Genomic DNA, 14,985 nt, shown 5'->3' with positions numbered 1-14,985 from the left:
CGCGTATCGCTGTTAACTGTTTGCGCCTGCTGCGACTGTTTTGCGGAGTAAATTCGCGGCCATATGTGTGCCACCGCATATATCCATGAATAATTATGCGCCAAGAATCGCCGTCGCGTTATTGCAAGTGCGAATACCTGTTCGCGAGTTTCTGCATAACTTTATGATGTAACCAGCGTCGTGCGTAAATTATCATGCGCTACTTCCTAATGAGTTAAAAATGCGGGGAGTGCTCAAGTCTCATGCCGCGCAGGCAGCGTTCACGCAGGAAAATTCGCGTGTATACCCTCGTAAATCCTTCCACCCGTATACCCAAAAGATGCAATAGAATTCGGTACCTACCTCTCGCCGCAGAGGTGCGTGTGTTGCGAAACGTCTGGTTTGTGTGCGCGTGTGTAGCCGCGGAATCATGCGACACGGGAACACGAGACCTCGCTCCCCCCCCCCCCTTTCTTCCGCGAAACTCGATCGCGAATGCAATTTGTTTCGATTACAAAAATTTCACGAAACGAAAACAAAAAAAAAACAAGAAAATAAACGTTTAATTTAGTGAGTTTGCCTCGTGTCCCCGTAATTATCGGCGTTGGAATCTCACGGTGACCGCTCGGTAATGCGACCCTGGAATGTCATCGGTTGGTGCATTTCGCAATATACGCAGTTTGATATCCGTAATAGAGAAAAAAAAGGATGTTTGTGTCGCGACATTCCTTGTGAAATAGTTTTAACGAGTCAAACGAGTTTCTTGGCAAACGTTTAGAGGCCACTTCTTCGTCGCGCGTGCAGATGTGCAGCCACGTTTATTCCAACGCCGACTGATTTACATGTTTCGCGCGAGTATGCCGTTTCGCAGCTGATTGGAGTAAATAGTGATAATTCGTACTCATGTTGTAACAATTTTGTTCGTCCCTTCCACCGACACAGTCCGTGTATCCGTCACAGCGTCGTGATAAGTGCACGCAATAACCAGGCGCGCATTCGAATTGGTCTTCCTTGCAGGCTGTAAGAATTGCACACTCAGGCTAATCTGAGGAAGATTTATGTCGCCGAGAACTCGGCACGGCCGAGGACTCGACTGATGCAGGTCAATTTGACAGATGACACGTACAAACACAGCGGAGAGAATGACGCTGACGAGGATTAGACACTGCTGAATGGACGTAACATTGAGATATAACAAATGATGAGGGAAGCACAATGACCGCCGGTAACGAATAACGATTTCGTCGACGAGTAAATTAAGCTGCATTCCGAGCTATTGTTCAAGAACGGATGTTTAAGAAACGGACAGATATTCAATTGAATTAGGTTCTTCGCTATAATTGTAAGAGAAACGGGAAGCAAGTAAAGCAACGCGAAGTTTAATTTTAGGTCTGTTTTGCTTAGCTACATTCATAGATTTTTACAGAGTACCATTTCCGCTCTATTATATCTTATATATCCGTTTCTAAAGTCTACACGGAAAGAATAATTTTGCTGGGAGGTAAACAAATTTTGATCTGAAAATAATTTTGTTGGGCCATAAATATAATTCTGAAAACTCAAAAATAATAAATGTTTTAATATTCTAGCAATCAGTTTTCAATTAAATTATTTTGATGGTACAACAAGTATCATTTTCAGGTCTGTACCCAGCAAAACTTTTAGACCTTCCAGCAAAATCGCTCTTTCCGTGTAAATAGTCATATTATTGCCCGGCGGAACGCGAAGCGCGCAGTTAAGGAAGACAGACCTGAGATGCCCGGAGTAATCCGAACTTGGGAACATAGAAAACAACAATTCTAATGTAGGATCGCGGTGCGATGATGTAAGTTAGCGTGAAAGGAGAGTTCCTGAAGATGAACTAATTAGTGGCCGAGCGAAACGCGTTAAGCGCGCCCCAAGTGACTAGGCCATTAATTAACACGTATTTGAGGAAATTTCACGGAAGAGATTATAAATGAACGAGGAGTTACGTCAATCGTCGCGCACCTACCCGTGCCGTACTTTAATTTACAGCGCGGCAATTAGTTAACGATGGAAGAACATGAAAGAACCTGCTCGTCCGCGGAAGGACACTGGCGTGACGACCAACAGTTGCCTTTAACCACGTCGTCGACGACTGTTATTGCACGAATACACGCAGAAAAGAAACGAAACACACATAAACACACACGTGGACACGGACGGTAAGTCGCGCGCGCATTCGCAAGGGACAGCTATAGTAGTGGAAAGTTCTTTACGAGCGAAAGCGACAGAGATAGAAGTTCCAACACTTCCCTGGAAAGACGCTAAATTATCGTCCACGTAAAGCTTGAGAGAGGGAGGAGAGGGAAGGGGAGAGGAGTGCGGGCGTACATCTCACGTGTATCTCATAATAACGTTTCGCGCAATCGCGCGCTCGCAATCGGTTCGCTTCTACCGAAATATTCATCCTGATCATTCTCGCCGAAGCATTATCTGGCCGCGTAGAAAAATTAATCGACTGCCTCAAAAAAAAATCCCCGGAGCAATGGAAACCAGAATTGAAAAATTACGGAAAAATAAAATGGCACTTTATCAAATGTTCAAACCGCGATGCGCGATAAATAATTCACATCCCGCGCCATCGGCATAGGATTACGAAAGTTTCAGTTGTATTCGCTTAATTGACGTCGAATAGAGTGACAGCTATCGATTATAAAAAATTTATTCGTTTTAAATTTTTCGTGGCGCAAAGTTAATACGACCGAATGCGAGATTAACCGCTCTGCTGCAACGTAAAGTTTTTCAAAAATCTGCTTTTTTCCATTCCAATTTGTTTCTAAAGAGAGAGGTGACGGACTCGAGTCGCCGCAATGACGCGGAAATAGGACGTGAGGCAGCACGCTGAGCGTCGTGAACGGCTTGATAAAGCGGCGGAAGATGTTGCGATTTCTGACATCATCTTAGGGTTCAAGGCCTGCCCCGAGGCCTCGCCCATTTGACGATTGAATTGCAAACGAGCCGCGAGTTCAATAATCCTCTCACGAGCTTCGGCGCCCGAGGCGATTTGCTCGCGCGAACATCCGAGTAGTCTGGAAACGATCCCTTGTATCCCCCGGTATGCACTTGAGAAATTATGGGGTTTCACTACCCCTCAGGCCTTAAAATGATAAGTTTGGGATTTTTTGTGGGTAAATAGATAGCTTTATTTGAAAGCTGTTTAGAGAACATTGTTGTACATATATAAGAAACTAAAAAAAGATTTTTTTATTTCTTTTATGCACAAAGTGGCGGTGCAATGGCCTACTTGCGGAATCCTTTTTTTCTGTTTTTCAAGTCGGTGTACAGGATTCCAGGGACACGGTTTGCTCTTGAACAAAACACAAAGAATTTTCATTATCTACATATCAAAGATTATAGAAGTACGTAGGGGTTTTTTAAAATATTGATTTTTCTTGAAATGGCAGCTATTTTTACGAAAAGTTTGTATTTTTGTCAATAGAAGCCTTTCGTAAAATAGCTGCCATTTCGAGAAAAATCAATATTTTGAAAAATCCCTACGTACTTCACTAGTCTTTAATATGTAAATAATAAAAATTCTTTATGTTTTGTTCAAGGCCAAACCGTGTGCCTGGAATCCTGTACACCGATAGAAAAAAGGGATTCCGCAAGTGTAGGCCAGTGCGCCGCCATTTTGGACATAAGAAAAATAAAAATTATTTTTTTGGTTTCTTATATATGTACAATAATGTCCTCTAAAGAGATTTTAAATAAAGTCCATTTACCCACAAAAAAATCCCAAACTTAAGATATCATTTTAAAAGGGTGATGAGACCTCTTAATGGTTTAACTGAATCAGAACTGTAATTCTAAGGTAATCTCGGATTAATCAAGATATGGTGTGGCGTAACATTTTCTTCGCGTGACTAGTGTTTTCTAATTTCGCTTTGCGGCCATTAAAACTTTCGAATTCGTCAAAATAAGCCGCCCACAAAACACCAGCTGGCTTTATGACACCGCGTGGCGTAACGTCGTCGACGCGCGAGACAGCGAGAAACAAACATAATCTCGCCGCGCCCGAGGATTTAGCGGGGATGATGACTCCCGTGTGCGCGGTCTGACGCGATTTCGCGGCGCGGCCGATTTTCGCGGAGCGGCCGCAGAAGTTTCGAACGGGAGCGCGCGCGACGCTCTCTCGTCACGAATCAAAATTGGATTAAAGCGGTGAAAATGCGAAATTCCGGGGCAGAACGGGTGGTGGGAGGGCCGCGCGGGCGCGACGTTCGGCCGACGGCCCGTGGGAGATTAACGTCGGATTAAAATTGCGGTCGGTTATTAGGGCGGATTAATAAACGCGAGTAAATCTCGTTCGACAGGAGGCCATCCCGGATTTGCCGGGGAACAGGGCGGGAAGGGCGGGAGGGAATGTTCCACCCCGTACCTGATCCTTTTTTTTCTTTTTAATCGTTCTCCACGGCATTCTACGGCATTCACGTCGCTAATGAGATGTGCAATAAGTTACGCGAGAAGACGAACAAGAGATCGGCGGCCGATTCTCCGCTGATACTCGCGCGACCACGACTGTCATTGTCATGATGAGCTTTTGTATGTACAAACGGATGTGCGAGCGTCGTAAAATCACATAAATGCGTCACTAAACGTGCTCCTCATTACGGTTAATTCCGCTAATGGATTATTGCCACATAAAATTGCAATTTGCAGTGTGATTATTGCGATATAAACTGTGAAATAATAGCTGTGGATGTCTGCAATGTTTCTTGCATTAAGACATGTAAAGATGTTTTTCATTCTACTATGTGTCTGTGATCTATAGGATAACATACAGAATTAATTTTCTGCAAATTAGAAGCACAAAATATAAATATCATGTCATGCTGATTTGATTTTTGGAATGGGGTACTTGCACAAAGCAAGCATTCCCGCTCGCATCACTTTCGAAATTTCCAACGAAAATTTTCAGCCGTGTATCGCGACCTATACCGATCGTAAAATATTCTCGATTCTTAAAAAAATTAGGCCTTTAACGACCGGAGAATATAAGCCAGCGATGTGCACGGCCGTACACAGGCGGACCGGCCGTACGAAGCGTGCCTTCGCAAAAGACGACGGAAATAATAATAAGCTGACGTTGGAAAGGGCGGCAGGAGGAGGGGGAGGGTTGAACGAAGAGGGAAAACAGATGTCGATGCGGTGCACCGGGTGCAACGGCCTTAAACGCGAGGCCGAAGAACGTCACGTCGTCAACCACTGCCACCCGTTAGGAGTCCTCCTCCTCCCCCCCCCCTTCCCTCCTGTGTTCTTTTTTTCTTTCCCTGAGCACGCTATTGTTATTGTCACAGCTATTATAATTATTGAGCTCATCGTAATACGTTGGGACCCGGTTGCGACCATTAGTTCCGGCGCAGTCGCATGCAAGTCTGCCGTGCGGTGTTAGCCAGCGATAAATAATGTCGGTACGTGCGGCAAGGGCGTCGCCGCAGTATCAATTCACGATTCCGCGTGAAGATACCTCTATCGGCACGCACAGGCCTTGCAGATGCGTGCGGGGACGATCTCTCGTTGCGAAACTTACTTCGCAGCATGTATATACCTATTTTATAATTGCCCCTCGCGTAGCCAGCCGTTCGCGTGCAATACCCCCGAATTGACAGTTACAAGAAGCCTTTATGTTAATCGCGTTCTAAATTTTCTTTCAGAATAAAAATATCACGCGACATGTTTATGGGTTCGGAATATATATGAAACTGATAGATCTTTCTTGACGATACATAAAAATTGTGTTCTGAATCACTAGAACGACATGTTGCGCGGCTCGCATATAAGAGGGTTTAATGGTTCGAAAGTTATGGATGTTGCGTGTAAAGGCGCACAGAGGGGTGCAATATTACTTCAAAGTTGACTAACAAAGTTACATTAGACAGATTATTAAAAAGACGTACGCGCGCGCGCGTGCGCGAATTCTGAAGCTACAATCGCAGCGCACCCAACAATGCGCGATACCACCATTACAAGTCCGCAACTGCATGCTGCATGCAAATAACTATGATGAAGTGCGGGCGATCGTCTTTCGGATGTGGAAACGATACTTACGGCAATTGTGCTCATCGCTTCCATCGTGGCAATCCTGCACGCCATCGCAGTGTCTGTTACTGTCGATGCACTGCCCGTTTCTGCATATGAACTCCTTCGAAGAACAAACTGCACACAAAAAGAAATCGTTGATTATTATACGGAAAAAACGATTTTGTTGAAAGGGTTAAAAAATTTTGCTAAAAACAGATTTGAAAGTAATTTTTTATTAAATTGTTAAAATAATTTGTTGAAATGTGTTAAAACTGATAAGCATTGCTATAAAACGTTTTAATATTCTAGCAATCATTTTGACTTTTGCGCAAAAATATTTTGATTATTGAACAAAAATTATTTTCAGATCTGGATTCAGCAAAAGTGTTCTTTCCGTGTACGCATGATTCCATGAATGTCGTTATTGGCTAAATCGAAATTACCTGCATATTTCTATAAAACGTCAGTCTATAAAAATATTAGCGCGATATAATATTAATTATGAATCATATTATGATACATTAGAATTATATAAATATTATATAACAGAGGCTGATAGGCATTTGATACTTTGATCTCAAATCTAAGTATACTTTCCGATAACCATTCGATCTGTTTCAGCCATCGAACGTTAGATTTGATTTTTTTTTTTCAGAACAAGACGGCGTTCGGTCTCAGGTTGATATTGCATGTATAAGCGGGTTACGTTGGTGAAAGAGCTGTGAAAAGGGATTCGCGCTCTTGTACGATCGCGAAATTCAGCCGGATGGCTGCCACCTTGCCTTGACAACACACGAATAGCCCAATAATGGGAGTCGGTTGTTTAATATAAATTCTGAGAAGGTCGTACGTAGCGGCGGATAAGATTTCAAAGGTGAAGCAGTGGCCGTAAGAGGCGACAGGGTAGGGTTGCAAGATAAGAGGTTGTAGGTCGGATGGCGCTCTGCTGCACAGACGTCGCGGTTCTCGTTTTTCTCCTTAGCGTACGCCGTCATTTTTAATACCGCGACTCACACGAATTTTATGATTTTTCACGCGAGGAAGGAACGCAACCGATTCGATCCCCCATCGAGACTGGACGATTCATCTGGTAAAATGAAAAATTTTCTGAAGCACCTATAGAGAGAACGCGATAACAACTTGGAAAAAATAAAGATTATTTTATTATGAGATAATTATTCAATATTGAAAGAAATTTTATACCAATTATTTTAATCCTAGATATCGATGTTTTTTTCTTCTTCTAAAACGGGTATTGTTTTTATTATTGGATTCCATTCTTTCCCACACATTTACCGACCCTTCTCGTATCACACAAAGTCAATTGTTAATTGTCTCCGAATGATATACAACCGAACCGCAAACGGCGGACGCAATTTTTTCGTTAGTTGCTCGTTTGGGCTCGTTCAATGCTCGAGCACCCCTCCCCCTCTCCACCCCTTTACACGGGTTTCGAAATCAGGAGCGCGCAATCGTTGTGGCCGGCTATCCTATTTCAAATAAACATTCGCCCGCTCGCAAGTTCGACTCCGATTTCATAGGCCGGACGCGTGCTGGTCCGTTTCCACTTACTGATCATACGGTCGGCATGACCGAGTTGCGCTTGCCGGATGCTCGACGCCGCGAAACGACATCTCGTTTTCACATTTATCCCCATTGACTAATACGAAGAGGCACTTGTGAATACGTACGAATCGAAAAGTGACTTGATGAGTGCTGAATACAAAAAGCGGGGAAAAAGAAACACGATGCTGGGCTTTGACTAATAAAACTGAAGTGATGTTATGAATCGTCAAGCTAAATAAAATGCAATTTCGGAAAATTGTTATGTATTATATATAAAATAAAAAAATATATATACATATTTGTTATAAATAAATATATAAATATACATATACACATATGTACATATACATATATATATATATATATATACAATATAATATATATGTGTTTATTTATTTTGTTTATATTTATGTACAAACAGTAGACATGAAATAAAATTTTATTACGATTTCAATTTTCAAAATTATTGTATGAAAATAAAAATAAAATACATGTACATATATACATATACCTATATGTGTACCAACTGGTTTATGCCGTATTTTTCCAAAATTTTATAAGCAAACATTTATATTTTTACTAAACTAAAGGTTTACAATAAGCTTTTGTATATGCACGCGGAAAAATTACACAAACGCGCATCGCAATCCGAAATTCGACGAAACTTTTAACGGATGCATTAAAAAGCGGTCCATATAATAAAGTGTTTGATTTGGAGAATCTTCTCAAGCTACGTAAGTAATTAAATACACGTAAAACGATGCGCGAAGAGAGGATCTAAGAGCTCTCGGGAAGTGCAGCCTTTGAAAATCACGGGAGGAAAAAAGGGGCAAATCGCGCGAAAGCATGCCATTTTGTCTCAAGTGTCTCGGCGGCGAGGCCACAATATTGCATTTGCCGCTCGAATTGCACGGCTCTCGATGGAAGAAGGCAGCAGATGGGAGGAGAAGAGGGGGAAGGGGGTGGCAGCAGCGGCAGCGGCAGCGGCGACGGCGGCGGGTTGCGCACGGGGGTTGATCACGTTGTGTAACGGCGGCCGGGTATGCTTTGACACAGGAAACTGTCATTCGATGGCAGTAGTGCTCGACGCTGAATCGCGATAACGCAACGGCGGGCGCGATGCAGGCGCGACAGGAATGCCCCTTAAAACGCTCTCTACCCGGGCGCATTACGCGCCCCCAGGACGCGGGCGCTGCGCCATCGTGCAGGTATCTCACGTTACTCAGGTGGCCACCGAGTAGCTGAGGCTGCTACGTTGAAATTCGCACCGCGAGCGGAGCGTGACTGCGCGCAATGCAAATCAAACCGCTCAGGCTTGTTCATTAAACAGACCAGCGCGCCGCTCTCTGCCTCTCTCTCTCTCTCTCTCTCTCCTCCGTTCGACAGATAGACGAACCGTAAGTCAATAGGATCCTAAACTCGAGGGTCGGGTACTTCGCGGCGCCGCTACATGATTCGCGTTTGTATCAAGGGATTTTTCGCACAAGAATATTTTTCCATTCATTTGACACACTCACGGGAATTCTTGCACCCCAAAAAAATCGTTTGATTATATAGGATTCAATAAGTCTGTGAATGTGATATTAATTAATTGAATGAGATTTTTAAAAAAGTTTGAGTTTTATATAAATATAAAACATATATTTTATAAAAAAATTTCAAAAAGAAACAATTGATCTATGGATTTTCCGTCGCTGTATTATCGCTTTTTCTCATCTCGCCGAGCATCTCGCGGTGAATATAGAAAAAAGTATTAATAGTTTTTTTTTTATAAAAATTGTATTTTTAAATATTTACTTTGTGTCTTTATCTAACACTCCGTTCTTTCGTACACAAATATATTAATCCTACAAATTTAATGAAATTCTTATAACAGTTGTTACTATTTTGAAAATATTTTTTATATATAGATACTGGACTTGAAAAAAAAACACACATCACATTAACATCAACGAAGATCGCACATTTATTTTTAGAATCCTTTAAATGATGTAATTGCAGGGAAAAAATGACTTTTGATTCAAGCGCACGATATCTCGAGAGATGTATGTGAAATATTCATCGCGTGATGAGAATAGTGAGATCGACGCAGCGTCGGGAAATCCATAGGTCAACTATTCGTGGTGTTCGAAAATAAAATCGCATCTCTTAAAATACTTAATATTCGCGATATCGGGGCTGTATCGATGATGTGGCGCAATGTATTAGCAACGCAACATCGGATATGTGCCATGTCCCATAAGGTACGTACACATGTCTATCTGATAAACCGTGAATCGATCGGGATGGAGGAAAAGTATTATTAATTCAGAATGTACCGCTTTTACTCGCGAGCATCCTTTACATTCATTTAACTGCTCGAGTCGAAAAAGATTAATAAACACGTTTTGCTGTCGACATATAAATATAAAGCCACAATCTCTCTCGATGTTATTCGAATAAATTGGCTGTGACTAATAGATATTTATATAAAATATGGTATATTCACCGATAAATTTGTATTCATGGTATCAAATACGTATGAGAAAACAAATAATATGCTCGTTTTAATAACACCATAAACGTAATGTACCAAAGAGTAACGCAACGTTTGGCGCATTAATTTACATTCTGCTATTTCAAAGTGCACGCCCGCAATCAGCTCGCTGCTTTCCGCGAACATTCGGCTCCGTTAAAAGCTGCACGAGCTGTTGCACGCGATACTAATGTCGTCGTTACGATACGTCTAAAAACTGGATGGTCGTGACAAAAAGAAAAAGTAAAGGAACGGGTCCCGCGGTCGCCGACGAAGAAGCAAGAGTCTGACAGGCAAAGTACACGATGCCAAGTTCCCTCGCTGCCTCGTGAATTTAAGGAGGGTAAAGCAATTAAGTCGATAGAACCGCTCGCCACATTTGCGAGATTGCCGGATTACGCGACGTTCCGTGCATGGGAAGGAATATGTCCTGTCTTGCAACCAAGGCATTCGCGAATTAACCACCGGAAGTGGAGGTAAATCAGCGAGGACATCAAGATGATGCACTTTTTTCTTATAATTGACTGCGTTTTGTGTATGTGACTATTAATGTTAATTGAAAGGGAAATAAAATCCATTTTTACTTGTCAAGTGAATTTATCGTATTGTAATGTTCGCGGTTAGGTGTTGTATTATACACGTTTAATTGCATTTCGATGCAGAGAGAGAGAGAGACAGAGAGAGAGAGAATCTGTCGATATCCACCAGTTTACCGAGACACTCGTGCCTTTTGCGAAAGCGCGAGGCGCAGTATATCGTTCCAAAGACGTTCGTCGGACGCTTTTCGTATTCTCATAACAACTTCAAGGAGCGCAGCTTTGAAATAGAAGAACGTCAGCGCCCGCGACCTCGCTGCAGTCGAGGGGGCACTCTAGCCATAAATTACACGAATAACTTCCCCGCACGTCTTAGCTGCGGCATGGAGGACCTTTGTGGAAGGTCCTTGCTAGCAACTCCGCGTACAGTGCGCGCCTTTTGCGCGCGTTAATCGGAAATAAACCGTGGAAAGAAAAATAGTCGGCGAGCACGGCGGTCTAAAAACCAAAATTGAGAAACGCAGCGGAGACTTAGAGGGTGAATTATTTTTGAGATTTTCAATTACGTAACACAAAGACCGAGATTCGCTTTATATCTTTTAAATTATGTCACGTTTGTTGAAAAAAAAATCACTTAAGTAACTGTCTCGATCAAGCACTCCGTATATAGATCTGTAATCGAATAACAAATCTGCAAAATTGGAAAATTAGGAGTAATTGTAATCGAATCACCTGTATTTATTTGTAAGTTATTCAGAATAGTCGAAATTATATGTATATCTTGTTTTCATTAAAAAAAACACTATACAATTATCTATTGCCGAAGCAGATGATCCATTCATAGATCCGACAATTGAATTACAGATTGCAAAATTAGAAAATTGGAAGCAATACAAGCGTATTCTTCGGAACGGGCGATAATTTCTCGTTATCACGCCGGTGAACGTCCTCCAAAACTGGCCTGGAAAATTAACTACGATAGCACTCTTAAACCAATTTTGCGCTAATCAGATTTACACACGGGCCATCGTCGCTCTATTTCCACCCGAGACGCTTAATTTATTAATTGCGCAGACTTACAGAGGGATCACGAAACTCGAGCGATATTTTTTCCCCGTCGATCGATTATCCGATTTTCAACGTCAACCGAGGAATAAAAAAAAAGATTGAGAGGCGAGGCGCACCACTCGAAGCGCACCACGAAGCCCGCAACTTCCGAACTTTTCCCGTTTCTAAGCGCGTAAAGATTAAGAGCTATAGGTAAAAGAATCAGCCCATAAAAATGCATATTGTAAACATGGGTCCCTGGGAACGGCACCGTTAACTCAAGGGTGGCGGCGAGGCCGCCTTCTCCCCGCGTCGCGCCGCGCCGCGAAAAAGCCGCGCGCAAACTTTCCCATTTGCCTGTTTTACATACACGATGTTTTCCTACTTAACATTTCACTCCCTCGCGAATTATCATCTTATTCCGGCGCGGATGTTGCGCGAAAATTCATTTTTTCTTAGCAATCCCGCCGAGGGGACACTTCGTTATATTTATTATTAATTATAAATGATACGCGTATACTTTGCCACGTAAGAATGTGTTGACCAGCAATTGAAGAAATGTAAGAAAACTGTCAGGAATGTGACGTGCGTCAGAAGGTTCGTGTTTGAAAAAAATTCAGCACTTTGACACGGATGCCTCGAATGGCATCTCTTTAAAAGATCGTCCTCTGGACACTGCGTACGTATTATAGAAATTCCGTGTCACATCGGGCTCTCGCGGCGCGCTGTGTGCCTTATCTCGCAAGCGAGAAGATACCTCGTGCCGTTTCTCGGCGATGCAAATTGCATCGGGATCGTCGTTTAACCGATCGTAAAGGAGAATTTGCCGGCGGCGTATCGCCGCTGCATAGTTACTTACATTAATCGTGCGATATTGACCGCGCGTGGAGTAATGAATCCGGGAAATCGTGCGTACGTATATACCCCCCCCCCCCGGAAAATATGCGCGTCGTAAGGACGGTACGATGATCGAGCTGGTGCGGGAGGGTGTACGCGTAAAAAAAATTTTTTTTTACGGCGTATAAAGCGCAATTAAAAAGCCGGCGGCGGACTGCACCCAGCGCGCGGCCGCGCTTTCATTAAATTAATGCTGCGCGACTCCGCAGATTGCCGAGACGCCATGAACCCGTGATATTAAAGCTGTTATTATTATGTGTCATTATTATATTACCATTCGCCTATTACATCTGACACGATGCATTGGTTAATGGAATTCTAATTAGGCGCGGCGCAGAAGCCGGCTACGTTTCATTTGACGGGAGAGAAAAAAAGTCGAGATACGTTCAGTAAAAGAGCCATTTACATTGATCTACTCTCCTGTAATATCTCTTATACTCGTGTAAGCTTATAAGGCATTATATGCTACCGTTCCTCCGCGCGCGCGGTACTTATATAATATCACTCATCTTGAATAGCCATTAGGCTCAGAGATAATACGCAACTACGCCGATTATCTTATACGCAAATGTCATGCAAATTACGTTTTCAAATTACCGAGTAATTCGCAGCGGATGGAATGCATAAAACCCGCGCGCGCGATGTTATCGAGGCATCCGCGGTAGTAACGGAAAATCGGAAGGGATCGCCGCGTTAGAGCCGCGAGTGTCATGCCGCATGCGGTATTTCCGCGAGTGAGCAGGAAGCGCTGCGGGTAAGAGGACCGCGTGCGTCGCGGGAGAGGAGAAAGTAAGGGAGGACGCGAGTTTTCCCCCTCCCGCGCGTCACTTAAAGTCGCTCCTGGAGCAATTCGTCTCGACGAAGAGCGACATAATTTCAACGGTGACAGCGGCAACGTGGTATTCTCCGCGGTGCTCAACGACGCGTACCGCGCCCCGCCGCCGCCGCCGCCGCTGTCGAGGACGGCCGCGTTACGAAAACGTGTATCAACGCCGCCGGAGGAAAAACTCGGCGGCGATATAAAGCTGAAGATATTAGCATGACAAGCAACGAGCATCAAATTGCCGGACCTAAAAGCCGGCCCCAGAAAAGCGGGCGCGCAGCCGCGCGCCATCCCCTTTCCCTTGCTAAATCGCCCGTGCGCTTCTAATGGACTGCCGGCGGCGAAAGTTTCGTCTTCTCCTTGCACTGCCGCCGCAGAGAGAAGATCCGCACGCGCGTCTCGCGCATTTTGTCTGACCGCCGCGCCCGGAGAAAAGCACGCGCGCGCGTGCTTCTCTCGGAGATCCCCGGATGTATATAGGATCGCGCGATCGGAGAAAAGAGGGATGACGCGGACACGCATCTCTGCCCTCCACCCCTTCCTCGTCGAAGACGAGAACCCCGGCGCTCGTCGGCGCGGCTTCGTTAATGCACTTCGCAAAATGTGCGCCGCACCTGACTTATAGAGATTGAATGAAAAGACGGGAAAGGTTTCTTCGTGCATTCATACATATGTACGTCCGTCGTATATATATTTTGTATATACGAAGCACTTTAGAGCGTCTTGCCCGACGTATACGAATGCAAATCTTGATGAGCGAGCGACGACGGCGCAGGCGTGCATATGCGTATGAATCTACATTCGGTACGTAATAGTTATGCATAGATTCGCCGCGTATAACACTCCGATTTGACATAAACGATAATACACGGTCGGCCGAACAGGCGGAGGAGCATGATGGTGGAGTCGTGATCGTTCCATCTGCCGCGCGTTCACGCAATACTCCTCGGAAGCTACAATACGACAATTGATGCCGACGATTAATCTTTGCCAGCGATCGTTGCCTGCACCGACACGGCGATGGGACGGAGGCGGGGGAGGTTGTGCGAAAGAGAGAGAGAGAGAGAGAAAGAGAGCGCGCGTTAACTTTTTAGCGGTGCGCCGGAAGCGGTCAACAGAAGTTCCGCACACGGCCCGGCGGCCGCAGTTTAGTTAACATTATTGTCACATAGAGAGAGAGAGAGAGAGAGATGGTCGCGATAATCGTTTTATAAAAATTAACATCGATTTTATAAGCGAATTTGCATGAAAAATCCGCTCTCGGCATGCCGCGCGGGGACTGCGTATGACATGTATAGCATGTATGACGGGCGCGCGCGGTGTGTGTGCGCGCGCGCGCGAGCGTGTGGCCCATATACATATTCGTAGGTATGTGCATGTACGTTGCGACTCCTGTTCGCATGCACCAGGTCTGGTGCATGTGTCGGCGCGTACGTCCTGCCGCATATAAAATCTACCTGCATCATAGAGAGAGAGAGAGAGAGAGAGAGAGAGAGAGAGAGAGAGAGAGAGAGAGAGAAGAGAGAGAGAGAGAGAGAGAGAGAGAGAGAGAGAGAGAGAGAGAGAAGAGAGAAGAG

General features: G+C 44.2%; 1 protein-coding gene across 1 annotated transcript in view; it reads right to left on the bottom strand.

Moving 5' to 3' along the window:
• LOC105448281 (basement membrane-specific heparan sulfate proteoglycan core protein) overlaps nt 1–14,985 on the bottom strand; it is a 159,685-nt gene that overhangs the window by 48,416 nt on the left and 96,284 nt on the right. The window contains exons 10-11 of the mRNA XM_011686781.1: nt 6,052–6,159; nt 881–997 (exon numbers count right to left, since the gene is read on the bottom strand). Of these exons, the coding sequence (XP_011685083.1) occupies nt 881–997; nt 6,052–6,159 (225 nt within the window). The remainder of the gene's footprint in view (nt 1–880; nt 998–6,051; nt 6,160–14,985) is intronic.

Source organism: Wasmannia auropunctata, unplaced genomic scaffold (genome assembly GCF_000956235.1).
Source record: "Wasmannia auropunctata unplaced genomic scaffold, wasmannia.A_1.0 LD336088.1, whole genome shotgun sequence".
NCBI classification, from domain to species: Eukaryota; Metazoa; Arthropoda; class Insecta; order Hymenoptera; family Formicidae; genus Wasmannia; species Wasmannia auropunctata.
The sequence above is the reverse complement of the archived record's forward strand: the minus strand, read 5'-3'. Positions and strand labels throughout refer to the sequence as shown.